Source organism: Cyprinodon variegatus, unplaced genomic scaffold (assembly GCF_000732505.1).
Source record: "Cyprinodon variegatus isolate N-32 unplaced genomic scaffold, C_variegatus-1.0 Scaffold356, whole genome shotgun sequence".
NCBI classification, from domain to species: Eukaryota; Metazoa; Chordata; class Actinopteri; order Cyprinodontiformes; family Cyprinodontidae; genus Cyprinodon; species Cyprinodon variegatus.
In genome coordinates, this window is record NW_015150809.1 from 604,829 (window position 1) to 630,720 (window position 25,892).

Below are 25,892 nucleotides of genomic sequence, written 5' to 3' on the forward strand. Positions count from 1 at the left end.
TCCTAACTGACATCTACTCCTCAGCAAAACAGAAATCGAGACCTTGTCGGAACTCCTCATTAAAATATTGATGTGAAAATGTGTCAGTATGTTTTTTCTAACCAAGCTTGTTGGTTAAGTGTCATGGAAGTAAAGAGCAGTGATTGGAGAAAATACAGATAATGATGACGATGATGATGTAATCTCTTGCTGATGCTTGTTTAAGAAGCCTGTGGGAGTACTGAGGTCTTCATTTGCAAATCACTGTGCATCTCTTCAGGCTTCTGAAAAAATAGGCTCAGCATACCTCTTCCACTCACGAGTGATAAGCTCATATTTCGCTGCTTAATGTTTAATTTCCTCAGACATGCCGTGTGGATCTATTTGTAAAGTTTGCCCTGACAGAAAGCGTTTACAGCATGGAAGAGAAGAAAGCATATTTTTAGGTTCTTGCAAAACTAAGGTAAGTGTTTTCTTTTAATTGGCGTTGCACTGAATTTGAAGGGTCCTTAGTTTGGATTCCCACCTGTTCCAGGAGAATTTTTTTCTTGGAAAACAAAAAGTAACTTTTTAAAGTAAAAATAATTTTAAGCATGCCTTCTCAAATCTAACCGTCCATTTGTTATGAGGAAAGGTTCACAGGAGTAGGAATCAAGTGCAGACAGGCAGGTTTTGGCAGTGCAGTTAGTTGGAAAAGATTTCGTTATAGGTCTGTGTGAAAAATATTTACTGCCATGTACTGTAACTCAACTAGACAGAAGTGAAAAAGAAGCTGTCTTGGCAAAAAGTCACAATTCTCATTGTCAACAGTTTTACAGATCAAAGGATCTGTGAAGACCGTTATGTTGGTATGTAGGTATATTAATGACAAGTGAACCCCTTAGAAAGTGCAGAAGTAAAAGGGATTAAACTCTACAGCATTGTTATCTGTTTACATTCTGTTAAAGTGACTGACCCCAGCCTAAAATGTTGTCTGTTGCTCCCTATCGAGCAGGAACCCTTTCTTTGCCGTGGATATGTGAGTGGGCAAAGACATGCATCAGTTCCTGAAAGTGTATTGCAGACAGAAACCTAGTAGCATGTAACATATCTACACTTAGTTTTACATTTTATGGTGTTAAAAAGAACTCTGTAATTAACTTTAATCGTCTAATCAATATTTTCATTTATTAATGGTATGGATGGTAAGGAACACAACACTTAAGGTACAGTAGATTATAAAAATATTTAAACAATTTTTTGCTTTCTTTATAAACTGTGGTATATTCTGGCTTTTCTTTGAGTAGGTCCAGAGTAAAGAGAAAAAGCAAGATCTCCACATTTAAGAACTATGATAATAGACTGGTAGTCATCTTGGCATAGTTAGTGTTAGGTGAAGTAGGGCAAACTTGTTCCTTAGAATAATTAAAGACACCATGAGGGCTCTTTATTCAACTCCATATTTATGTAGTAACGTCTACTTCAACTGCTACAACTAGACTGTACCATTGTGACATCCATTATATATATATATATATATATATATATATATATATATATATATATATATATATAATCTTTATTCCTGGATTTCTTTCCAGAAGGATTTTTTTAATAACATTATCTGCCACAAAATGATCAAAGACAACAATTTCAACATAAAGATAAAGAGAAACAGGATTTTAATAAACATTTTGAAAACTGTACATGTCCATTAAATATGAGTCTCTGCTGTTCTCACAGTCTTAGAGTTTCCTGTTCCTCTGATTCTTGTAATGATCAAGCACTCAATGTTTCACTTTAGGTCACTTGTAGGCAGGGAGCAAAAGGGGGAGTTTTAGCAGCCCCCTCTGCTCCTCCCTCTTCATGTGCCTGTGTCTGTAATTCACTTAATCATTGTTTTCAACCAAACTTCAGTGTAACTCTTTCAATTATATGCAAAGGAATAACAAATGAATAAGAAGGAGAAGAATATGTGCTTTTCAAACATGTATTAAATAAAACAATAAAAAGTGTGACACTGTGTGATTTTTTTCTCTTTTTTTGCAGAAGGTCTTTGAGTTCACTGTATGTTTTGAACCAGTTTTGCACATTTAGAGGCTGGGATGTATGCCTTTTCCCTTTGATAGAATGGCACATACTATTTCATCTTCAACAGAAAATGTCCAAGAACATCAATTTTCAAGTATTAGCAAATATTATAATTATCATATTTTAGACTGAAGTTTAACCAGGGCATTTTACCACATGAAAAAGTATTTGATCTAAACCCTCCCACTGTGTCTGGGATGGTATGTTTTAGGCTGTAACCCCTCTAGAAGACTATCACATTTCGTCTTGGATTTCTTAATATTAAAGGTCTGTATTATGCCTTCAAAGAGCCTTTTGGAGTCAACCATAGGCATATATCTGATTATATAATCCTTTCAGTACTACAAAATATGAGTCTGTTATGAAGTATTAGTTGTTTTGTTAAAACCCTGAAGAAAGTAATATCTTGCCTTTAAAATGAATCAGCCTCATCCCATGTGGGTTCTTCCCATTTTAAGATGTTGCAATTAACTTCTAAACGCTAAAGAAAGTGCCAGTCCTCTCGCAGTCATAAACATTTCATCCATTAGAAATTAACTAAAAAAGAAAAGTTTCTGCCCTGTATAGATTAGCTGCTAAAAGAGCCATTTTCTCAGAAATTTATACCAGCCTCTGCACCACATAACTCCCTGGATGCTTGATTATTGTATTGGAGCAGCAAAGTTAAGTTAGGTGCTTCTTTGGGTTTGCTAGATAATCTAGATTTATCTAGATTTAAATGGCTCATTTGCATTTTGAAAAAGGCATTCACGATATGTCTGTGCTACCTCCAGAATTTAAAAGAAAATATTTACTTTTTTTAGGTTTGCAAAATCAGACGTAATTTTGCCTTCTTACTCAAGATTTTAACAAAGTTATAAATACTTTTTTTTTTTTGCTCATTTGTTACAGTGCTTTTGTTGCAAAAAATAGTGTCCCACTTCCAATTATAGATGACCCACTTTAACAATATTGTGCCTCCAAAAATCAGACGCAGAGGTTGCCTCGATCAACTTCTCATCTTTTGTGGCTTTTTCCGCGGCATGCTGGTCATGTATTTTTCTCATGATAGTTCGCCTCGCAGGTAGTTTGTAAGATGGGTCACCCATGGCTGCCTGGAGAACAAGCTCACTGGCAACTACCATGCTGCATCCAAGTCAGGGAAATTAAGGTTTAAATGTTGAAAAGAATTGTAATTATTAACTGCCGTCCGGGTAATCAGTAAGTCAGAATTTCTGGGTATGTGAAAATTTAAATTACTAGAAGGAGTTGCTCCATTTATGCTCACATAATCCTCTTCCTGCATAAGTTTCTGTAAGGTAATATAAATCAATGTGATTATCACAAATTAAGTCATTAACTAGCAGACTTTTTGAAGCAAGAGATTTTATGTAAAAAAAAAAAAAAAAAAAAAAAACGCAGTTATTTGTTAGAACTTTTTATCCAATTGGAGTTATTTTAATTTTAATTAGATTATCATGATTTACTCCTTTGGGAATCTTTTCTAATTTATTAGATTTTGGTCGTGGGCAAGCACTGTCTGAATGGGGAAATTAGTGGGTATTCTTGTCTTACCTGGTGCCAACAGTACCTTTCATCTAACAACTATTCCATAACGCCGAGGCAAATGGAACGGGTAGCTGTCCTGCTAGTTGCTTTAATTCTTTTTCAAGAACTTTTAATTATAGTTAAACAATTGATTTAAATGCATTAGATAATATATGATAATATAAATATATGATCTAATATATTTATATTATATAATATAAATATATTAGATCATATATCTATATTAGATAATATAAATATCAAATGCTTTTACATTTATATTAGAGACAGTGATCCATTCATCAAGGATCAGATATGCTTCCTGGTCAGCAAGATCCCTACCCTGCCCATCACTGATGCAGAGCTGACTGTGTGCCAACAGTGAGGCTGCAGATGCTGCAGTCTCTTGCCATGAAAACACCCTGCAGCTTGGCTACTGTCTGACCAGCACTGATCATTGCACGGGCACAACATGACGGAAGCAGAAATTAAGAAACATTCGGTTCGTACTTTGGCAATCCAAACAGGACCTAAACATCTTTCCAACTCTCTTTCCTTTCAGCGTGTTGCCGCTTGGATACAAGAGAATATCAAAAAGAAGGAATGCATCTATTTCCAGAGGGATCCCAGGTAGGACAATTCAGCAATCTAAACTGAGCTTATTTTTTCCGCTGATATTGAAAGAACCTGCTCTATTTGCAGTTAAATCTCATTATAAGTCTCTGTTGTGTCTCCACTTAGTATGTCATTAAATACAAACAGCTGTTCTTAGCACTATTTTACTTTGCATTGTCAATTGAAACTTTGCTTTTTGTTTAGTTCATTGGATGAATTCTAACTATGTTCGGTCCTGGAAATGGTTATTCTATCGTTCAAAACTTCACTTACATTTGATATTTTTAATTACTTGCTGGGAAATGGAGGTGAAATACGTGACTTAATGTATGAGAGGTCAAATCAGTTTAGTTACCTCTTTCCAGCATTCTGAAAGGTAATGGAAAATGAGGGTAAGAAAAGGTGTAAAGATACAATAACATCTTTATCATAGAGGTATATCCACATGTCTTAACCTCTTCCTTTAATATAAAGATGTCAAATCCTGTAATTTTTTTGTTTTTTTAGTAAAGGGGAGCTTATATGTTACTGCGGCTACTTGGAGGATTACCACACCGAGGAAGCCAAAAAGCCAGAGAACTTCGTAGGACAATCCTGGGACCGACACAAACATGTCAAGGAGGAGCAAACGGATGCTTTTGGACGCATCACCTTTGGTGGTTCGGTGCAAAGGGTTGCTGAGGTGAGAGCAGCTTAAAGGTTATATTATGTCTTGAGATTCTCGATTAGTGATAATACCTCTGGAATATTCCCTCAGGTCTATTTACAGCAAGCGGTCTGCTCTCAACTTCTGCTAACAACCTTGTAGATAGTCCTAATAATCCCAAGGGTTAGTGAAGCAATGCAAAGCTTCGGTTTAAATAATCCCCTAAGTGTATTGATTATGTGATTTAATATTTGTTGCTAACTAATGATCAGGACTGCTTTGACAAAGAGGTTTTTAACCTTATTGGGACTATCCTGGTTACATAAAGGTTAAAACACAAAGAGACACACACACACAAAGAGCCACAACTGTATTGGCATTTGTTCACTAGCTGAGAACCTCTCAGTGCAAAGACAAGCACTATGTAGCTCTGAGATTCAGCCTGACATGTTGTAGCATTTGAAACATTTATTGAGAGTTTGTAAAGATGGTCATGAATGCAGGCTGGCAGACTAGTAGAAATCCTCAACGGAAAGTTGTAGACTGAATTAGCTTGATGACAGAACAGAAAGCAGGCTTAAGGCGCAGATCAAGGTGGATCAAGCTGGTGACAGGCTGAAGAAGCTGAATGTAGACTTGATAAAGTAGATGATGGGCTGCAGGTTGGAGACAGGTTTTGAATAGACTAGAGGCAGGTCGAAAAAACTACTGTCAGGTGGAAACACTCCAGGACAAGGGCAGGCTGAGCACAGGAATTCGTAAAGGATGGCAGTGCACACTGACAGTGGATTTATCCTCATATCTCCAACTAGAGCTGCTCATCCAGAACTAAAATTGTTTCCTGACTCCTTTTTTCAGGTCATTGCTTTTCTTAGTAAGTCATTTTAGGCATCAGAGTGAAGGAAAATGAATGAACATATTCTAATGTTACCTTTTGTATGTTCTTTGCCAGTATGCACGAGTGTCCACAGAGACCAAATCCGAGACTCTCTACAAGTTGCTGACTGAACAGTGGAGACTTTCCCCTCCCAATCTGCTCATCTCAGTGACTGGAGGAGCCAAGAACTTCTATCTGAAGCCCCACCTGAAGAAGGTTTTCCACAGAGGACTTATCAAAGTGGCCCAGACGACAGGTCAGACAGAAAATAAGCGATAGGCTAGATGCTTCTCTGCCAGAAATGCTCACAAGGCAGCACTGCAAAAATGATCTCAAAATGAGTAAATTTACCCTTAATTTGAGCAGATAAATAAAATGATTTGCCAATGGAATTAGTAATTTTACTCTTAAAATAAGGTATCTAGATAAAATGCACTTGAAATAAGACAATGCAATTGTGTTTTTTCTTATTTTAAGTGTAAATTGTCTTGTTCCATTGGCAAAGTGTCTCACTTAAATCCTTAATTCAAGAAAAAATGCACTTATTATAGGAAGAAATTACTTTTTTAGATTTCATTTTTTTGCAGTGAGGCCAGTTTATTTGTAAAGCACGGTTCAGTACAGACACATCAAAAGGGCTTTAGATAAAAAAAAAAAACAGAAGAAAATAAAGTAAACATAAAAAAAACAATAAGAGCATGTACTAAAGCAAATAAACAGTTGAACCATAAACTTAAACAAATTAACTTTACTACAACCACGCTGATGCGCTCTACCCTCTTAGATCTAGTGAGAACAAGAGTGGCAGCTTTTTGTATCAGCTGTAGCTGTCTAATGAACTTTTTAGGCAGGTTATTATTCTGGTCTGGATTTAAAGTTCCAGTCAAATACTGTACCAGAAAGGCAGACCCAGTTTTCCAGACACTCTAATAAAATTTGCTGTGATACTTTGTCATGTGCAGGTGCATGGATCATCACTGGTGGTACTCACGCTGGAGTGATGAGGCACGTGGGACAGGCTGTGAGGGACTATGCCCTGAGTAACACCATGCAGGGGGAAATCGTGGCGATTGGAGTAGCAACATGGGGTGCAATCCACAACCGGCATGTTTTGAAGTATGAAGAGGTGAGTTTACATGTCTTCCCTTTATGGAAGAGGTGTGTGTATTCCTTCAAACCTTTCATTTTGCTTTGGTCTACAGGGTAAATCCAAAGCTAATTATGCGATCGATACACAAGGTCAAGGTCCTCTGTCCTGTCTGGATAACAATCATACTCACTTCTTACTGGTTGATGATGGAACCCATGGAAAGTATGGTGTGGAGATTGAGCTCCGTGCAAAACTGGAGAAATACATCTCAAGCAGAAATCTTGGAAACAAAGGTTAGAAGGAGTCAGACCCCCATTATTAAAATCAATGTTTGAAAAAATCATCTTCATCTGACTATTTTTTTCCTTTTATATTATCTACCATCCAGTGAATGGCGTAACTATCCCAGTGGTTTGTGTGGTACTGGATGGAGGAACAGGCACGCTTAATGTGTGTCAGCAGTTTCCTACATTTTCTTTCTATCTTTGAGTTCCTGGTAATCTGACCTCTCATCTGTGTCTCCTATCAGACAATCTATAATGCCATGTTGAATGACACACCGTGTGTGATCCTGGAGGGGTCTGGCAGGATAGCAGATGTTATCGCGCAGGTGTATGGACTGCCGGTCAGCCAGATCACGATCGACTCAATCAAAGAGCTGCTGAAGAACTTTTTCAGTCAAGAGTATGGAAATTTCAAGGAACACGATATTATAGAGTGGACAAAAACGGTTTGTGAACACTGATGATATACCAATGCATAGCGGTACATGGTGGAATTTTGGATGACACTTCATTTGTTTATTATTACCAGTTTTACCCGCTGAAATGGGAATCCTTTATTTGATTAACATTGAGAAAAAAAAGGATAGAGATCCAACTGTATGTCTTTCTTTGTGTCCAGATTCAGGACATCATCAGGATGTCTCATTTGCTGACAATATATAGAGCAAGGGAGGACAAACATGGGGATGTGGATGTGGATGTGGCCATCCTACAAGCTCTTCTCAAAGGTAATTCAGATGCTTTGTAAACATATTTATAAACCTCAATTATTTTCCTTTTTGTAATGCACAACTTCAAACGACAGTGTATTTGTCAAGCAGTAGCTTAAGCCCCTTTCACACCTTGAAGATTTAGACAACGTATGCCTGACGTACGAAAAATCTTGCAAAAACACTGGTATACGTTGGATAAGTTCTGGGTAAGTTTGGTATAAGTTATGAGCATGCTGAAGCATGTTGGTACACGTCGACATACGGCAAGTACAGCGAGAAATTTTGAGCCTGCTCAAAGTTTCCTGGCATATACCAGCGTATACCATACGTGGGCCATAAGTTAAAGGTAAGTTATTTGATCGTTGACATACTTTAAGTGTAAGCTACTCATAGGTCGTGGTGTGTAGCTTACCCATAACCTATGAGAAACTTGACTAACAAGAACTTATCTCCAACCAACATATTTGACGTGTTCCTGAACGTGTTTCTAACTTACAGCTACTGTATAATGGCGTATTGGCAGCATTTTGGTATATAAGGGGGTTCACAGAAGGAAACTGTCAGTACTCCTCCAGATTTCATCCCCATCAAAGGGTGAGCAAAAAGGTGAATTTGATGGATCCTCTCTGTGTTCCTGCCCACGGCCACGACCAACAAACTTCGTAGCAGAAATGACGCTGAATCTGCTGCAGCTGCAAACCTTCTTTCTTTCTTTTTCTTTTTTCTTTTTATTTCTTCTTTTTTTTTTTTTGGCAGGCGGTAAACAGCAGCTAGGATAATACCACGATCAAAAAAATTGTTTTATGCAGGCTGGGCGCCGTGGGGCGCATTGCTGCCCCCCTCAGGACTCCAGCGTGTGACATTTCATGGTATTATGCCCCCATGCGTTATGCAGAAGTTAGGCTGTCGTTGGACATAAGTTCTGGACTCGTTATGAATGAATACTCTATTCATACGCCCCACATTGAAAAAAATACATAGAAAGTTCAATTTATGCCAGCATTTTAGGAGATTCTGGGACGCAGGCATATGCTCTCTAAATCGGCAAGGTTTGACAGGGGCTTTACATTGCTCTAATGTCTAGAACAAACAGAAGAGAGCACATCACCTCTATTCTGACGTCCTTTTATGTTTTTGTTATTGTAAAGCATTGTATGGTTTTCATGTTTGCAAAAAGGTCCTCTAGTCAGAAAAAATACAAATTAAACCTTTTTGCAAAGCAGTATTAGATGTGTGATAATGGCCTACATCCACCTCATGAAACATGGTGGTTGCACCATGAAGCTATGGGGGTGTTTAGAGGTTAGATCAAATTGTATTAATGTATTAGAGTGCTCCAGTCAAATCCCATATTAATGTAATTATGAATCTGTGACAAGAAAATTAATGTTCTCAGATGCTTGAGATCCATTCTGCCTGAAGCTGTGCTATTTTGCAAAAGAAAACATGGGAGGAATGTAGTTTTTAACAAGCAATCCACACACAAACATATGGCTGCAGTTCTGCAGCATGACTGCCATGAAAGTGTTGACTCACTGGGGCTGAATAGAAATTGACACCCCAGTTTTCAGAAGTCTATTGTAAAAGAAAAATAAGGAAAATATATTTTCCTTTCCTTTCATAGTGATGCAGTCTTTTTGTTGGTCTGTCTTATAAATGTGATCAATATTAATACACAGAAGTTTTTAAATAACAAGATGGGGAAAATATCAAAGTGTGTGACTACTGATGTAAACATGGACAGAGTGCAGCACACATCCACAGCACAGAAATGAACTGGAAGAGTTAAAGTTTAATGTACTTAGCACAGAGATGATTATGTTGCTTCCCAGAATAACCCATCATAAATGTAAAGGTTTCCAATGTAAAGTGATGAAACACTAACAAGGATCGTTTTTCCATTATGGATCCTAGTATACAATAACAATGACTTTGAAATACTTCCTCCTGTGGTGTAATAAAAGCCTTCCAGAGCAGGCTTAATGCATTTTGTGTGATAGATCACCCATGCACTAAAACAGTGTGAGTCCACGTAATTGAGTGTTCCATTAAACCACATACTGTTATGATGATTAATCTATTTGTTCTGAATGTTTTTCCCTGAATTTCCCATTAAATTTTCTTCTTTGGTATTTATAAACCATTATCGGGGTTATAATACTGCTTCCCACACTTCGTTAGGAAATTCAGAGTCTTCTTTTCTCCCACAAACTTTTTGCCAATGTGTTTTCTGCTTTTCTCAACCTAAACTGTTACTACGTATTCTGAAACTGCATTTCATACAGTGTTTATGTGTCTTCAATAAAAGTGTGTGTGCAGGATTTATTCTAACAACATTTTGCTCAACATGTAAATCTGCCCATCAGCTTCGAAGACTGGTGGATCACGGGGAGCTGCGGCCTGGAAGAGGCAGCTGGAACTGGCTATAGCCTGGAACAGAGTGGACATTGCAGAGAAAGAGATTTTTACTGAAGAAAGCCAGTGGAAAGTGAGTTTGATTACTGTGCATGTTCAGAAAGCAGGATTCATATTTGGATCACAAATAAATCCAATAAAAGCGTGTTTAAATATCCTTAGGAAATGTGTCTGTATAACAGGCCAATTAATTATTAAACAAATATCAATATATAATCTGAACAATAAATAAATCAAAAGCAATAGGAACAACTAAAATAGATTCAATTTGTAAACATAACATACTCAAAAACGACTTTAAAGAAACATTCCAGTATCTATTACTAATGGAAATCAGTTTTTTAGGAGATCACATGTGGGGTGCAACAAAGGTCTAAACTCAGTCGTATTTTTAATGTATCAAAACTGACGCTTTTTGTTTGTTTCCTAATGATTATCGAACAAATTAGGCTATTTTTATATACACTGTGAACACTGAATAAAATGTAAATTCCTTCATACCTTTGATCCTAACATTTAGCACAGCAACACATATTGATTAATTAACTGAATTCATTAACTTAAAGTACAGGAGCTATTTTCCTCCTAACATATTGTGGTGTAAAGCACATTTAAATACAGTTACAATAAAGCACCAGTTTGCAAATTTGCATGAAATACCTTTTATTCCCAGAAATATTTTTGAAATACCTATCTATTAAGAAAAATAAAATAAAAATATAATATATATTGTTTTGAGATTGGAAGGCCTCTTGCCATGACCCTAATCAGTGATTCCCCTCATACTGTAGATTCTCCACCAGTTTAGAATCACAGATTAGTGAAACACATACAACCAAAATGGTGCCTAATTTCATAAACACATTAAAAACGTAATTTTCACGGAACAAAAACGTGAAAAAAAGACTTAAAGTAAAAAAGAACATACTTCTCCCATTTCTTAGGTAGTAATGCCAATGTCCTCACCTTTCAGGATTTGCCTTAGACAGACTTTATTCACATTTTGTAAACACACAGTGTATACAAAAAGAAATTTCGTTCAGTACAGCTCTCAAAACATTTCCATTTTTAAAGTGCAGCAGTGATAAAAAGTAAATACGGTTATCAAATGTAAACATAAACAGGTATATGATTTACAGTTTCCAACATTTAGTGCTTTAAAAAAAACAAACAAACATTTTATGCACCATTCAGCAGTCTAATGGCAGTGGGAAAGAAGTTGTTTTGGAATCTGCTGGACCTGCATCGGACGCTTCAAAGTCTATATGGATAGGTCCAGCGAGGTGTTGAAAATGTCTGTGAGGACACCAGTCGCCTGATCTGCACAGATTGTAGATTTCTTTTTGCTTAAAATATAAAGATCTGAATCAAACGACTTTAAGAGAAGTTATATGTCAACATGTGCATCAAATCTATATTCTCCAAACAGTTTTTTTTTTTTTTTTACAAACATAAGGATGTTTTTCTTTCTTTTTTTTTTTCTTACAGTCAAGTGAACTCCACTGGGCCATGTTTTTAGCCCTGACAGGCAACAAGCCTCAGTTTGTCAGTTTGCTGCTGGACAATGGCCTGGACCTGGAGGAGTTCCTGAGAGACGATGAGACTCTGTGTGAGCTCTACCAAGAGCTGCCAAACTGCTTCTTCCTGTACAAGCTGGCCAAGAGGGTGAAGCCATCAGGCTTCAGCAAAAGGTCTGGAGGCAGGATGGCTCGTGTTAGGACAGGAGAGAAGATATCCCTGTTTCATGTCTCAGCTGAAGTGCGCCACCTGCTGGGCAAATTTACAAAACACATCTACCCTCAACCCACCGGGAGGTCCCACATTGTCATGTCCATAGGGGACAGCTCAGGATCTGTGAGTATGCTTATCCACCTCTAGATGTACAACAGGCTGCAATGAAATGATAGATGTTTGATTAATTCTCATAACGTGTATTATAGTAAGTGGTGACTTATTCAAACCAATTCAAAGCCCCAAAAAGAAACAGATTTATTTCCCTTAATGGAGATTCATTAATCCAATATATATTGTGAAACTAATTTTAGTAGATTTAGATAAGATTAACTTTATTATCACAAAGGAAATTTGATTTGGGTATAGATTTTGGCTGCTACATAGTCCAAACTATGTGTCACACTGCATTCACACAGAAAAACACTGCTCTAGAGTTTCCTTTATAAGACAATAAATAAATACATAAGGAAGCATGTTACAACAAATTCACAATAAAAAAAATTATAAATTTAGAAGAAGCCATCAGACATAAAGCTTTTTGATTTTTTTAGCCCCTCCCCCAAATATATCTTATTTTTTCATGAATGAAAAGACATATTTTAAAATCAGAGTATTTAGAGACCATTTCTAGATACAAATATTGCATAACACTGGAGTTTTCCTTTATCTTGAATGACTTTTGATTGTGATGTTTGCTTAAAATCTTTCTTCTTTTTTTTTGCCATATGCTTTAAATAACAGTTTCTATTTCATCATTAAAAGTGACACCTGTGCTTATTTTAAGAGCTTTATAAATAACTATATCAAGAAAAGTAAGTAGATTTTAGAATATTGAGGTAAAACATTGACATTGTCATGCAGTCAACAGTTTTTTTTACTTTTTACTTTGGGTAAACTGTTAAAAAAAAAGGCTTTTTAATGTGATGTAAACTTTTTTCATATATTTTCTCATTTTAAACTCTATTATTGGGTAAATTCACCAACATAAGCATTAACTGTTCTTTGAATAGTAACTTGTCTCTAATCTAAATGTATTTCTACAACCTTGTACAATACTTTCTACCAGAAAGTCAGCAACTGGTTCTCTCCTGTAATATTTTCGAATGTTTTATGATAAAAAAAGATCTTAGTTTTTTTTTTGTTGCAATTTTTTATTAGATCACTCAGTAAATTTTTTTGAAAATTATTCTTCTATCTATTTATTATTTCAGACTGAATGTGAAAAGTTATGGACTGTGATAGGAGCATAAATATGCATAATTATGAAGGTTCAATATTAAAAATTCAGTTACAAACAAAAATGTTTAGTTAGAACCAAAGTTCCCCCTTTCATATGCCGTATTAGAGTATCAGTTACTGGTTTCTTTGTTTGCTTTAAAATAATTTTCATTTCACAAAATGTCATGAGATCACAGACTCTTTCATCTCTGATTTATTGATAATAAAGCTGACCAGCTAACCTAAAAACAAAAGCCAATCCAATTGTACTTTCAGGTATATAAAGATGAGACTGGCTTCGACGATCAATTAAGTGAGGCTGAGCCTAAGAGGGATGCCTGCAGAGATCTTTTCCTTTGGGCGGTTGTCCATAAGAACAAGGCCTTGGCTGAAATTGCCTGGGCACAGGTGATTAAAACCTACTGCAAAAACACAAACACACACAAAATCTTTAAAGTAGTCTATGTATATGACTGCATGCATTTTTTCTGTGCGTGCAGTCTAGAGATTCCATCTCTGCTGCTCTGGCTGCCAGTAAGATCCTGAAGAAAATGGCACGAGAGGGAAGCGATGCAGATGAAACTCAGGACATGAAGGAGCTTGCAAGTTATTATGAAGATCATGCAATTGGTATGAGACAGAAGTAAAGAGAATCTTTTCAAACAAGACTGAGATTCATTGGCCTTTGTGTGCGTCTACAGGTGTGTTCAATGTGTGCAACAGACATGATGAAGAGCGGGCCAAGAACCTGCTGGTTCGCATATCCAGCTTTTGGGGCAAAACGACATGCCTGAGGCTGGCGCTGGAGGCTGACAACAAAGACTTTGTGGCTCAGTCGGGCGTTCAGGTGGAGTAGATTTCATTCAGATTTTAAATATCAGGAAATACAACATTAAAAACTGTGTGGTCCTCAAAAAACAAAATCAAGTGAAGTCTTGCAACTGATATCTCTTACATTTGTTCACATTTTATCCTGTTAAAACAACAAACTTTGATGTTTTGTATCAGGATTTTTAATTATGTGCATCAATGTAAATTAGAGAAGTAAATGCATAAAAAAGAGAGAGTGAATGTCTAATATCAGAACAAATTAATTAACATATAAAAATGAGTCAGCAAACCTGACTCATGGCACTCTAAATATTTCTTAAAAGTTTGACTTAATTATTTCACTAAATCCTTTTATTTTATATGGAATTTTATGGTTGTTGGTGAAATATGAAGCAGTTTGGACAGCAACATTCATATTGAGAATCAGGAACAAATAATGCATGAAACAGATTTGATCAGAATGTTTATTGCATGAAATGAAGTAAAATTTATTTTTTTCCTCATATAAACACATTGTTGTGCCTTAAAGACTTATTTCTCATTCTGTTTATTTGTCTCCAATCTTTAATATTGCTTTAATGTATGCAAAAAAAAAAAAAAGTCTTCTTATAACCAAAGTAAACTTTCAACGATATTTTAGGCAATACTTTCTTTGATAAGATGCTTGTGTTTTAGGCTCATCTGAATCAGATCTGGTGCGGCGAGCTCTCAGTCGATAATCCTGTGTGGAAGGTGCTGATCTGCATCTTCTTCTTCCCACTGATCTTCACCAACTTTCTTCTTTACAGGTGAACTCTCACTGGGAAAAGGTTTATAAATGAAATCTCAGGAAGTAGTAAAGCCTCAAAGTTCCCTATTGGTTGGACACATTCATCAAAACTGTTGGTCATTTGATTATTTCTAGGCACGATGAAATCCTCCAGAGACAAAACGAGAAGAAAGAAGAGATAAAGTCTGTGGAAAAAGTTACAGGAAGCACAGTGAGGACAAATAATCATCGACTGTAAGGGAAAATATTTGTTTTATTTGGTATTTGCTATCAGCTCACTCTAAAGATTTTATGTGACCTTGATTTGAAAGATTTTTCTCATGTAAGCAACAATTTTGATGAACTGAAAATGATTGGAATGCTGATGTTTATGCCCACAGTCAGAATCAGCACAATGAGAAGCCTCTGGGCTGGTGGCCCAAACTGGTGGGACTGTACTGCTCTCCTCAGGTCAAGTTTTATGGAAACATTGTGTCGTATTTTGCCTTCCTGTTCCTGTTTGCTGCGGTGCTCATGGTCGACTTCCAGAGGACGCCATCTGCAGGAGAACTGCTGCTCTATATCTGGCTGTTCAGTCTGGTGTGTGAGGAAATCAGACAGGTGAGATCTTTCTTTCTTTCTTTCTTTCTTTCTTTCTTTCTTTCTTTCTTTCTTTCTTTCTTTCTTTCTTTCTTTATCCAGTGTTATCTTTAAAAGTAGCTTTACCTTATTATTATTTGTTTTTATGTTGTATTATTTATAGCAGTGCAAATAAGGAATAAATTATTACCGGTATGTTAACCTTGGTCAGATTATCTAATTACAGATAGTAAAAGTTCTCGCATCTAAGTTTAAATGTGTTTTCTTTCTCAGCTGTTTTACGACCCTGATAGTTTTGGGATACGTAAGAAAGCTAAGATGTACATTCACGAGCTGTGGAACATTTTGGACGTTCTCTCCATCCTCCTTTTCTGTTTAGGACTTGGTTTCAGGTAGATTCTCCGACACACATGGGCAACCTTTCAAGCCACTAGAGGATCTGCTGCTCACTAACCTTTTCTTTATGTTTTTAACATTTAGGATGACAACTGAGCTGTTCTATGCAGGTAAAGTCATCTTGTGCATCGACTTTGTGGTTTTCTGCCTCCGACTCATGGCAATCTTCACCATCAGTCGCACTCTTGGACCTAAAATCATCATAATCAAGAAGATGGTAAGAGGTTTCAATAAGTATTTAATGATAATCCTGATATAATATGGAGATAACGGTAGACATAATTTCCCTAATGACTGATTAAAGCATTTTTTTTGCAACATTTACAACATCTTTTCCTTTGCATTAGTCATCTGAAATCTTTCAACACATGTGCAGTATTTTGAAAAAGTACTGGCACACTTACATTTGGTCATATTTTGCCAAATTACCAGAAACTTTAGTGTATTTTATGAGTACTTTATTTGATATGAAAACAGATATTGTAAAGTGATTGCTCCCTCAGATATGGCTTCCTTTGAGAGCCTCTTAGCCATCACTAAGCAAGAAAATTTATTTAAAATTCCCCTAGAATCTAATCAAAGAAAGCCAGCCTTCTTATTCTTAACAGCAAGCTATCTCAACTTAAAAGTATAGTGGAGGATTTTTGCAAATTTTTGAAATATTGTGTCTTTAAAAGATTTTTTTCCCACTATGTCAGACTCACCACCGGTAAGTGAAAAGGGGGACGTGCACATAGGATGGCCTTATGTAGACATATCACCACAATGATTGAAAATTAGGAGGACCACTTATTAAAAAGGAACATCCTCCATTATGCCTTTAAAACATGGGGACGCTAACTCCCAGTGGAAAACACAAGCAAAAAAACACAGAAAACAAATTCACCCTTGATTCACATCTTTAATGTTATTAGTCTATGTTTCATGCTGACTCAAATATCTTAGAAAATAAGGTCCTTAATGTATGTTTCTCTTTGTTTAATAATTTGTATCTTTATATATTGTGTGTAACTACAGTTTAACCTTTTTTCTGTCTTTTTGTCTTCCATGTGATGTGATGGAATACTCCAGATGATGGATATGTTCTTCTTCATGTTTATGCTGAGTATCTGGGTTGTGGCGTACGGTGTTGCCAAACAAGGCATCCTCATCCATAATGAGAATCGGCTTAACTGGATCCTCCGTGGGGCTGTTTATGAGCCCTACCTCATTATATTTGGAAATTTCCCCAAAAATTTTGAAAGTAAGTGAAAACAGGGTCCTTGTATTTATCATATGAGGAAAGTTGTGATTTGTGTGAACTTGGAGCTGGTTTCTCAGCGGTGGTCTTACTTTCAGCGTTTTCTCTCTTGCAGATAGTGAGTTTGATAAAAACTCATGCAGCATAAATGCTTCGGAGCCTTTCAAGCCCAAGTGTCCTGAGTTGAATGACAACGAAATGCCGGCATTTCCTGAGTGGCTGTCGATCATCATGCTTTGTGTTTATTTACTCTTTGCCAACATACTGCTGCTCAACCTCCTCATAGCCATCTTTAAGTGAGTCCTATCACACAGTCTGCCTGCTTTAGTTTTCAGCTAATTAATTTGAAAATATTCCATCTGCGCAGCTTCACGTTCCAGGAGGTCCAGGACAATACAGACAAGATCTGGATGTTTCAAAGATATGAGCTGATTAAGGAGTATCACAGCCGGCCAAATGCCCCACCTCCTTTCATTATCTTCAGTCATCTCCGGCTCTTAATCAGCAACATGTTTCCCTGCTGCTCCCCTACCAGGCCCAACGAGTTCAGTAAGGCCTTAGTCATGATATCTTTTCCTTTGTGGCAGTTTGAGAGAAGTGATCTTAGATTACCTGCATTTGGTGATAATCTCCATCTATTTATTGTCCCCTCAGCATTTTTTTTCGCTGTTTGAATAACTTTTCTAGTATTTCTGAAATAAATGATCTATATTAAGGGTATAGGTCATGTCAAACTATGTGTGAAGAAGGACATGATCCAGAACAAGGTTTTACAAATTTAAATCAAAGATAAAATTGTTCAAAAACAGTTCATCTAGCACTATGAAAACATTTGTCTTAGATATCTAGCAGAAATATCAATCATAAGTTTCTGGTTAATACCGGTACTTACTTAAAGTAGAACACTTTGCACTGGAAAACTTGTCCATCTAACTAAGTCTTACAATCTTATATCTAGTCACAAAGACTTTTTAGATCCTGGATAGATGACATCCACAATGAGTACCTTAGGTCTCCGGATGTTATTGGGCTTTAGGCATGTCTCTCCAATATGTCTCTCTCAGCCTCCCTAGCAAGGCCTTTCCTAGCGTGCTGGAGAGGAGATTCCACCTGATTGTTGAACTTTGGCCTTAAGAGCATCAGTGTGGTTTTCATCCCAGCCAAGAAACACTAAACTAGCTCTATAAGCCTACTGCAGGCTGCTGGAAGGTGCTTTGGAGGAGCTTGCCCAACCGGACATGTGTTGTGGGTTAAAGAAGGCTTTCAACCGTGTCCCTTACAGTGTCCTGTTTGGGGTGCTCCATGAATACAGTCCGGGTCCCTTTGCTAGAGGCCATCCGGTCCCTGTAAAAGCTGAGTTTGGTCCGCATTGCCAGCATTAAGTCTTACCAGTTCCTGGTGCGTTTTGGACATGTTAACATTTAAGTATATGATTTTTAGGCACAGCCAAAGACCAGAGGGGTCTTGTTTGAGTACCAGGAGATTGGCACCTTGCTTTTTGTAGATGATGGGGTCTGATGACCCCCTTCCTGCAGAGACCTACAGCATGCATTGGGGTGGTTTGCAGCTGAATTTGATGAAAATCAGCTCCTCAAAGTCTGAGGGGATGGTTTTCGACTCTGCAAGGTGGTTTGTCCCCTCCAGGTTGGAGGAGAGTTCCTGCCTCAAGACGAGGAGTTAAAGTATCTTGGGGTTCTGTTAGCAAGTGATGAGAGAATGGAGCGGGAAATCTAGAGTGCTAGATTCTGCACTTCTCTATTGTGCTGTAGAGAGAGTAGAGCTTAAAGGTCTATGTTCCTACCCTCAACTATGGTCATGTAGTTTGGATCATGACTGAAGAAAGGAGATCACAAACACAAGCTGCTGAAATGAGCTTACTCAGGGTGGCTGGGAACTACCTTAGAAATAAAGTAAGGAGCTTGGTCATCTGGGAGAGGCTTGTAGTAAAGCTGCTTCTCATCCACATCAATAGGAGTGAGCAGATGTGGCTTGAAAATAATTTTCAGATGCACCATAACCACTTCCCTTGAAAAAGGAGGTTCAGGGGACAGTCCTGCACACCCTGAAGGGACTATGTCTCTCTGCTGACCTAGGAAGGAGAGGTGAGGGAAGTCTGGGAGTTTCTGTTAAGGCTACTGAGACTACTGAGACTGCTGCTCCTGTGACTCTGTCCCACATAGTGTGTGAAGCAGTGGAGCTACATTAAAACCAGAGCTCACTGGACATACAAACACCAGAAGTGTGGCTATACAGCAAGAGGAAATGAGCACTTCACAAAGATTGGCTTTGGGATAACCAATTAAAAAAAGGATCCTCCGAACACTGGAAGCCTAAAGAAAATTATCCACTCTACCTTAATCTCCTGAGTATAAACCAATCAAGTGCAGACTGTGACTTTATAAAATTAGACTTTTCACCAAGTTTTTTATTTGTATGGATGCCTGTGGACCCTTATAACTGAACCCGAACAGAGGCAAAAGACCCTAATCCCTGTTTTTTGTTTTATTTTTTTCAGAGAAGGAGCTTAAAAAAACAGACGAAGAAGAGCTACTGTTATGGGAGTCCTTGATGAAGGACATATATCTGGTGTCTGTGCGGCAGAGGCAGAGCCAGAGCATGGAGAATCGAATCCTGGACACATCCCAAAGGTAAAATCCTGCATAAAAAGATTTTCTTGCATCTGTTTTTTGTCATTTCCAGCCTATTCAATGGATATTTACTTCCAAATGATAATTTGAATATAATCTATGCACTTTTTTGTGGAAATAACTTTGATGGTTTTGTATAGCAAAGTCTGACCTTTTTGATCAATTATTGTCATATTTAATACCCGAGACAGTAAAGATATATTTTCTTTTTTGGGTTAAAATCACTATAATGCTTTAGACACAATATTTTATCGCTACTTAAGTGAAGTTTGGTCCCTCATGCTGGTTTTGTTTCTTCCCTAAGGGTTACCACCTTAACTGAGCAGCTGGAGAAACTAGGGGAGCAGGTTATGCATAATTATTTTCTGTTGTAATATACAGTATAGCCCTTTCACATTATAAAAAACATTTTATTTCACCATTTCCAATAAAAAAAATAGCAGCCTTGCTTCTTTACTGTCTTTGCAACTGGTTAAATTCTTGGTTTGCTTTGTGTCCTCAGATCACTCAGTCCACCAAAGACTTGCAATGGATTGTGGAAAAAATGAAATGTCAGGGTGTTTCTGCGATTGAAACACAGCAACAGAGTATGAACCATAAAGTTCTCATCGGTCACTGTTTCATTTGCTATAATGCGTCCCTTTCAAGCAGAGTTGTGTTTTATGTTGTTGTTTCTCTTCTGCATCCTTGGCAGTACCTGATAAATCCTTCGAGTCTTTGAAGAATGCAGCAGAGGAAGAAGAAAGCTTGCATGTGAAGTCCCGTCAGCTTTACTACTCAAACAGCAAAATAAAACGCTTCCCTGTGCCAGAGGAGAAAGTGCCATGGCAGGTACTTCACAAATAGTGCTTTTCAAAGGTTTAAACCTTTCAGTTTTCTGTTGCATTACTAAGAGGTGTGTTTTTATGTAGAGGAAGGAATACAATAAGTGATTTTGGAAGAAATCAATTTTCAATGCAATGTTTACTGAGTTTGTTCTTGGTTTTGTTTGTGGAGGTTGAAATTACATACAGGAGTAAAGCAGTCTCATGACAAGTTGGGTATTTAATGGTGGCAATAAGTCCAGACCTCACAGATACGCATAAGTGCAGAGGAGAAAATAAAAGAGAGGCTTCCCCATCAGGGAGGGTAAACTCTAGAATGAACACAGGCGAGTCTATTTTGTGAATGGAAACCTGCTGATGAAAGCCAAAAAAAACTAAAGAAAGGCTGGTAGAAACAATTTGCAAAAAGCTTAAGTGGGAAGCAAAGACTAAACATGACAGGAATAGACAGGGGTTTGGGGTAGAAAACGCAAAAAGAAATAAAAGAAAAACTCAACAAAAGGGAATAAAAGAAACAAAGGAAGGAAATGAAAACAGCGCATTGGCAAAGAAAAATTCTAGTAAAATACATTTATTCAGCTTGTGATATAGACAAAAAAACCCTGGAGGTTTAAGGTTATGGATACTTTTGAAAGGTTCTGTATTTGAGAATCTATTTATTCTGAAGAAAAATGTGTTTAAGATTTATGAATTTTAAGATTTTACATAATCTTTCTGGCAGGTCAGCTTCAGCTTGTACGAACCCCGCTTTGTAGATGGTGACGACCATGTGGATGAGTATGTTTTAAAAAAATAAGTCCTTTAATGATCAGGCCTTTTTGTCTGACTCTGTTTAACATATTTTATCTTTACTTTTTCCTTACATCATAGACCTGATCAAGAAGTCTTGAATAAATACAGGTAGGGTAAACCATAATACTCATTTACTGTAGCTTCTAGGACCACATCTCAGTATCTCTCATGGATCCAATAGAAACCCACAAGGGAGGACAGGCATCACAGGAAGAGGTGAACTCAGCTGCCTCGGTCCAAACTTGAACTTAGACCTTTTGTTGACACGGTAGGTCATCTATAATAAGGTGCTATTAACCAAAATTTAATTCATTTAAAAGGTTGTCACTCAGATATAAGAAATTTGCTATCTGATTTTTTTAGGTGGCGGGACAGTGAGAGGTCTGTGCTGGAGTACTTGGTGGTTTTGAACTCAAACCTTAAATCTTTAGCTCTCCCGGGGGTGAGTTATTGTTAGCTTGCTTTGTCTTGTATTATATATCTTTATGAGTACATTTGTTGGTCTTATATTTTTCTTAACATTCAGGGCCCCGTTGACTCTGTGGATCAGCTGCCAGGAAGTCTAAAAGGAATTCTGGGAAGAAAAGTGTTTGAAGCCCTTAATGCAAAAGTGTCCGAGGGAAAAATGGTCAGTTTGGCTTTTTGATTCTTTTGCATCATCCTCATTGAGAAAGGTTGCTTTATATTAAAAAAGCAATTTAATGTTGATTTATTAGACAATAAAGTATCTTATTTCATTGTTCAGCTCCAGATCTCAAGTAGAAGCAACTTAAAAAAATAAATAAATAGATAAAAAAAAGAAATGAAAGAAATTGAACTGTATTGATCTCACACTGGAGTAATTTACCTCTGCATTTAACCCACCCATCCCCTTGGGGAGCAGTGGGCTGCCATTGTGCGCAGCCTCGGGAGCACTCAGGGGTTAAGGGTCTTGCTCAGGAACCCAAAGTGCAGGCCGTGGGGACCAAACCGGGTACTAGCAACCTTCTCACCACAAAAGAAAATTAAAAAACAAAAACAACAATGTATGCCAAAACTGAGTGACTATTTGAGTTTGATCAAACCTAATAGTATTCAGCTCAAATGTTTTTTACTGTGGGGGCTGCTCAGTGGGGCAGTGGGTAGCACTGCCCCACTGAGCGGAGTTTGCATGTTCTCCCTGAGCATGCGTGGGTTCTCTCCGGGTACTCCGGCATCCTCCCACAATGCAAAACATGACTGTTAGGTTAATTGGCTTCTCTAGATTCTCCTTAGGTGTGAGTGCGTGAATGGTTGTATGTCCTGTTTGTCTCTGTGTTGCCCTGCGATGTACTGGCGACCTGTCCAGGGTGAACCCCGCCTCTCGCCCATTGACAGCTGGAGATAGGCACCAACAAGCCTTGCGACCCCAATTGGGATAAGCGTGTTAGATAATGGATGGATGGATGGATGGATGGATGGATGGATGGATGGATGGATGGATGGATGGATGGATGGATGGATGGATGGATGGATGGATGTTTTTTACTGCATTTTCGCACCATATTTATTAATTTTTGCACTGGTCTGAACTGCCACCTCAATGCATTTTTTTTTTACCATGTTTCCTCCCACACTGTTTACATTTGATCACTGCCGCACTTTATGAATAGAAATGTTCCTTTTCACTGCTAAGCTGCTGCTCATTCACTGTCTGAAAGCAGTATTAACAAAATTTTGTTTTTTATGCGCTGAGTGTATAAAAAATATCAATAAAGTTTTTCTAAATCTAAACAGAATTAAAAAACATCAAAATATCTCATATTATGATTAATCATCATAAATCAGTGTATTTCCCTGCATGGTTTCAGCCCTATCTCCAAGGAATCACCTGGTAAAACAAGAATATCCACAAAAAGTCATTAAGTGTCCAATAGAATTAAGATGGGTTTCTGCTGCTGGGACAATAAAACCTGGTCAGAGTAAATGGAAGATGAATTTTGGATAATCATGGATAAATAATAAATCTGGTAGGGAATGTATAGCTGTCGAAGCTACGGTCACTTTATTTGAATCGAAGCATGTTCATGTGTTTGACTGGCTTTTTTTTGTTAAAACTTAAAACATTCACTAAAACCTGTTGTTGTTTTTGACAGCTTTTCATGCTTTTATAAATACATTCCTCCATCTTTTATATTAAGTTTTGTTGGTGGATTGTGTTTATTTGTTGAGTTGAGCAATGATAAGGTTTTCTTCTACTGAATTTCTTTATTTGTGTATAAAGGTGTATAAAGGCTACGTGGACGACTGCCGGAACACAGACAATGCCTGGGTGGAAACAGCCATTATAAATATTCACCTTGACAGAACAAGCCAGATAATGGTTGACATTAACAACATGGTAGGATACTTTTCTTATTTATGTTTCTGAAATACAGACATTTCATTTTGGAAGAGGAACTTGACCTCTTTTTGTCCTCAGCTGGGGGGAAACCAGGGCATGCTTCAGTGGCAGGAGGTGAGCAGCAGTACCCGACTCAGCCCAAATCAAAGAGTTGCGTTGGACCAGGTGGCGGCGCTGCATATCAAGAAGCTCTGATCGTTCAACATTGTTATATTTCCATGTCACCAAGACAACGCATCATGAAACTTCTAAAATTAAAGACAACCAGAGGGTCATCTTGTGCCTTATCACTTTGGCCTTATGTTGCAATACATGTTTATGCCTCACAATACCAGAACTAGTAAGCTAAAAACACAAATAAAGACAAAACAGAACTATAAATATGCAGCAAATAATCACCTCAATTGCAATACTTTTTGTTACAGCTCCATAAATTACTATTCAACCACTATATAGAAGTTCATTTGACGGGAATGGGAGTAAACACATAGAATAACAATGGAAAAGATGCTAATTATTTTAGAAACTGCTTTGTTTATGGATACAAAAGTAAAAACACAACAGATAAATGATTTATGAAACTATTACCCAATAGTACTTACTCTGTATTGTCAACAGTAGTTTCTTGTCTTCCTTTAAACTTTATGTAATGGAAAAATGTAAATATTTTTATTGTCCAACAATGGGGAAATTCATTCTCTGCATTTTAACCCATCCCCTTGTGGAGCAGTGGGCTGCCACTGTACCCAGGGAGCTGTGTGGGGTTAAAGGTCTTGCTCAGGGACCCAGAGTGGCAGTCTGTGGGAGTTAAACTCCGAACCTCTGGGACCCAAGTGCAATGCTCTAACCACTAGGCCACCACTTCCCCTGATATTTAGCGACATTCTGTTCTTAATACATATGCCTTAATATGACTAGCTTGTGGGGAGGATTTTGAAAGGATCAAATCTTTGTTGGAGTAGTTAAAAAAAATAATGTATTCTTGTAGCTCTAATTTGCAAGATCTAGCAACTTGTTGTCCATACTTCTCCTGTGTAGAAGTTTTTTTTTTTGCATGATGTCAGAGAACTATTTTGATCTCGCCGTGTGTGTATTATCCTGCCATCGAGGGCTTCTTTTTGTTTTTGCATCCACTGGAATTCGGGTAGTTCTTTCTGGTTGATGTCAGAGCACTGTACGCCATTCGATTTCTTTCATGTATTTACTTTCTGCACTGGTATGCAGCCTCATTTAAACAGGAATGGGCATTCTCTAAACTGTTTCCTCTGTCCTGGGAGCTGTCTCTGTCTTGGTGTCCGAAGCATTGGAGGTACACTTTGAGGAACTAAGCTTAGCCCCAAGAAAACTTTCCCACATCATTATATACCACCTCCTGACTAATTCACAAGTCATTGTGACAGAGGAAGCGCTGTAGTCATGGTAACTAGCAAACTCACAATCATCTATATGACTGCCAATAAGTGAGACATAATTGATATCTCTGGAAGCACATATTTTATAGTGCAGAGATGGCACCATCAAGCCCAGTGTTGCACCAATATGAGTATTTATCTTGTTTTTAATAGATTTATATTATTTCTCTTTCTACTCTAATAAATATCTAATAAAATTACTCACTGGCTTTGTTTTCTTGCTGTTTTTTTTTTTTTTTCAAACATCTAGTTTCTGATGTTATGTGTGCTTGTTAACCATGTCTAGGGTTCAGGAAGGTGGAGGACTCAGGTGAGTTTGCCTCCTGCTCAGTTTCGCCTTCGACGTCTCTGATTGGCTGAGGGGGAGGTGGCCAGATAAACGTAGTATCGGTTTAACGCCTTCCTCTTCTGCACCGCCGTCTCCACTAAATACCGAAAGTAGTAACCTGTATTGATTGTGAACAAGCAGATTTCATGTTCTCATTCTATTAAAGTAAAAGCAATAAAGAACATTCGTCGTAATTTGATAACATTACATTTTTTTGTGTTTAAGTGAATATTTTAGAAGGATATTTTAGCTGTCATAAATACGATTAATTTACTGTAAATTTTAATTTTGTTCTGTTTTTGTGTCACTAATGGCATTGTTTGTCTCAGTACAAACAGCGCGGATGAGCTATTTTTAACCACGGCAGCAGAGATAAGAAAAACAGAAGATGCCACACTCCGCTTTTATCTTGTGTTCCAACGCTAAAACTGTCTGCAAATCAAAGTTGTAATGATTTTGCATTACTAATATCTATCTATCTATCTATCTATCTATCTATCTATCTATCTATCTATCTATCTATCTATCTATCTATCTATCTAT

General features: G+C 37.4%; 1 protein-coding gene across 1 annotated transcript; it reads left to right on the plus strand.

The window, feature by feature from the left end:
* The first annotated feature begins 246 nt into the window (after window positions 1–246).
* Window positions 247–25,208, plus strand: trpm2 (transient receptor potential cation channel, subfamily M, member 2). Its single transcript, XM_015386081.1, has 33 exons — window positions 247–442; window positions 4,139–4,206; window positions 4,699–4,873; window positions 5,790–5,970; window positions 6,677–6,840; window positions 6,917–7,097; window positions 7,193–7,254; window positions 7,334–7,534; window positions 7,708–7,816; window positions 10,168–10,289; window positions 11,705–12,070; window positions 13,445–13,576; window positions 13,669–13,798; window positions 13,870–14,015; window positions 14,675–14,787; window positions 14,904–15,002; window positions 15,149–15,368; window positions 15,621–15,739; window positions 15,828–15,960; window positions 16,815–16,986; window positions 17,099–17,279; window positions 17,351–17,532; window positions 19,499–19,631; window positions 19,936–19,978; window positions 20,134–20,218; window positions 20,326–20,462; window positions 21,177–21,232; window positions 21,326–21,355; window positions 21,429–21,515; window positions 21,611–21,689; window positions 21,774–21,875; window positions 23,490–23,606; window positions 23,688–25,208. Exons 1-33 carry the CDS (start codon window positions 347–349, stop codon window positions 23,802–23,804), a joined length of 4,338 nt encoding a protein of 1,445 aa, XP_015241567.1. The 5' UTR covers window positions 247–346; the 3' UTR covers window positions 23,805–25,208.
* Window positions 25,209–25,892: the final 684 nt, after the last annotated feature.

Excerpts from the sequence above, each read along its gene's own strand:
- trpm2 (XM_015386081.1), top strand. The coding sequence starts at position 347 with ATGCCGTGTGGATCTATTTGTAAAGTTTGCCCTGACAGAAAGCGTTTA. Across the intron at positions 5,971-6,676 it reads CAAAGTGGCCCAGACGACAG|GTGCATGGATCATCACTGGT; the intron begins GTCAGACAGAAA and ends TGTCATGTGCAG. Across the intron at positions 21,233-21,325 it reads GGTGACGACCATGTGGATGA|ACCTGATCAAGAAGTCTTGA; the intron begins GTATGTTTTAAA and ends CTTACATCATAG.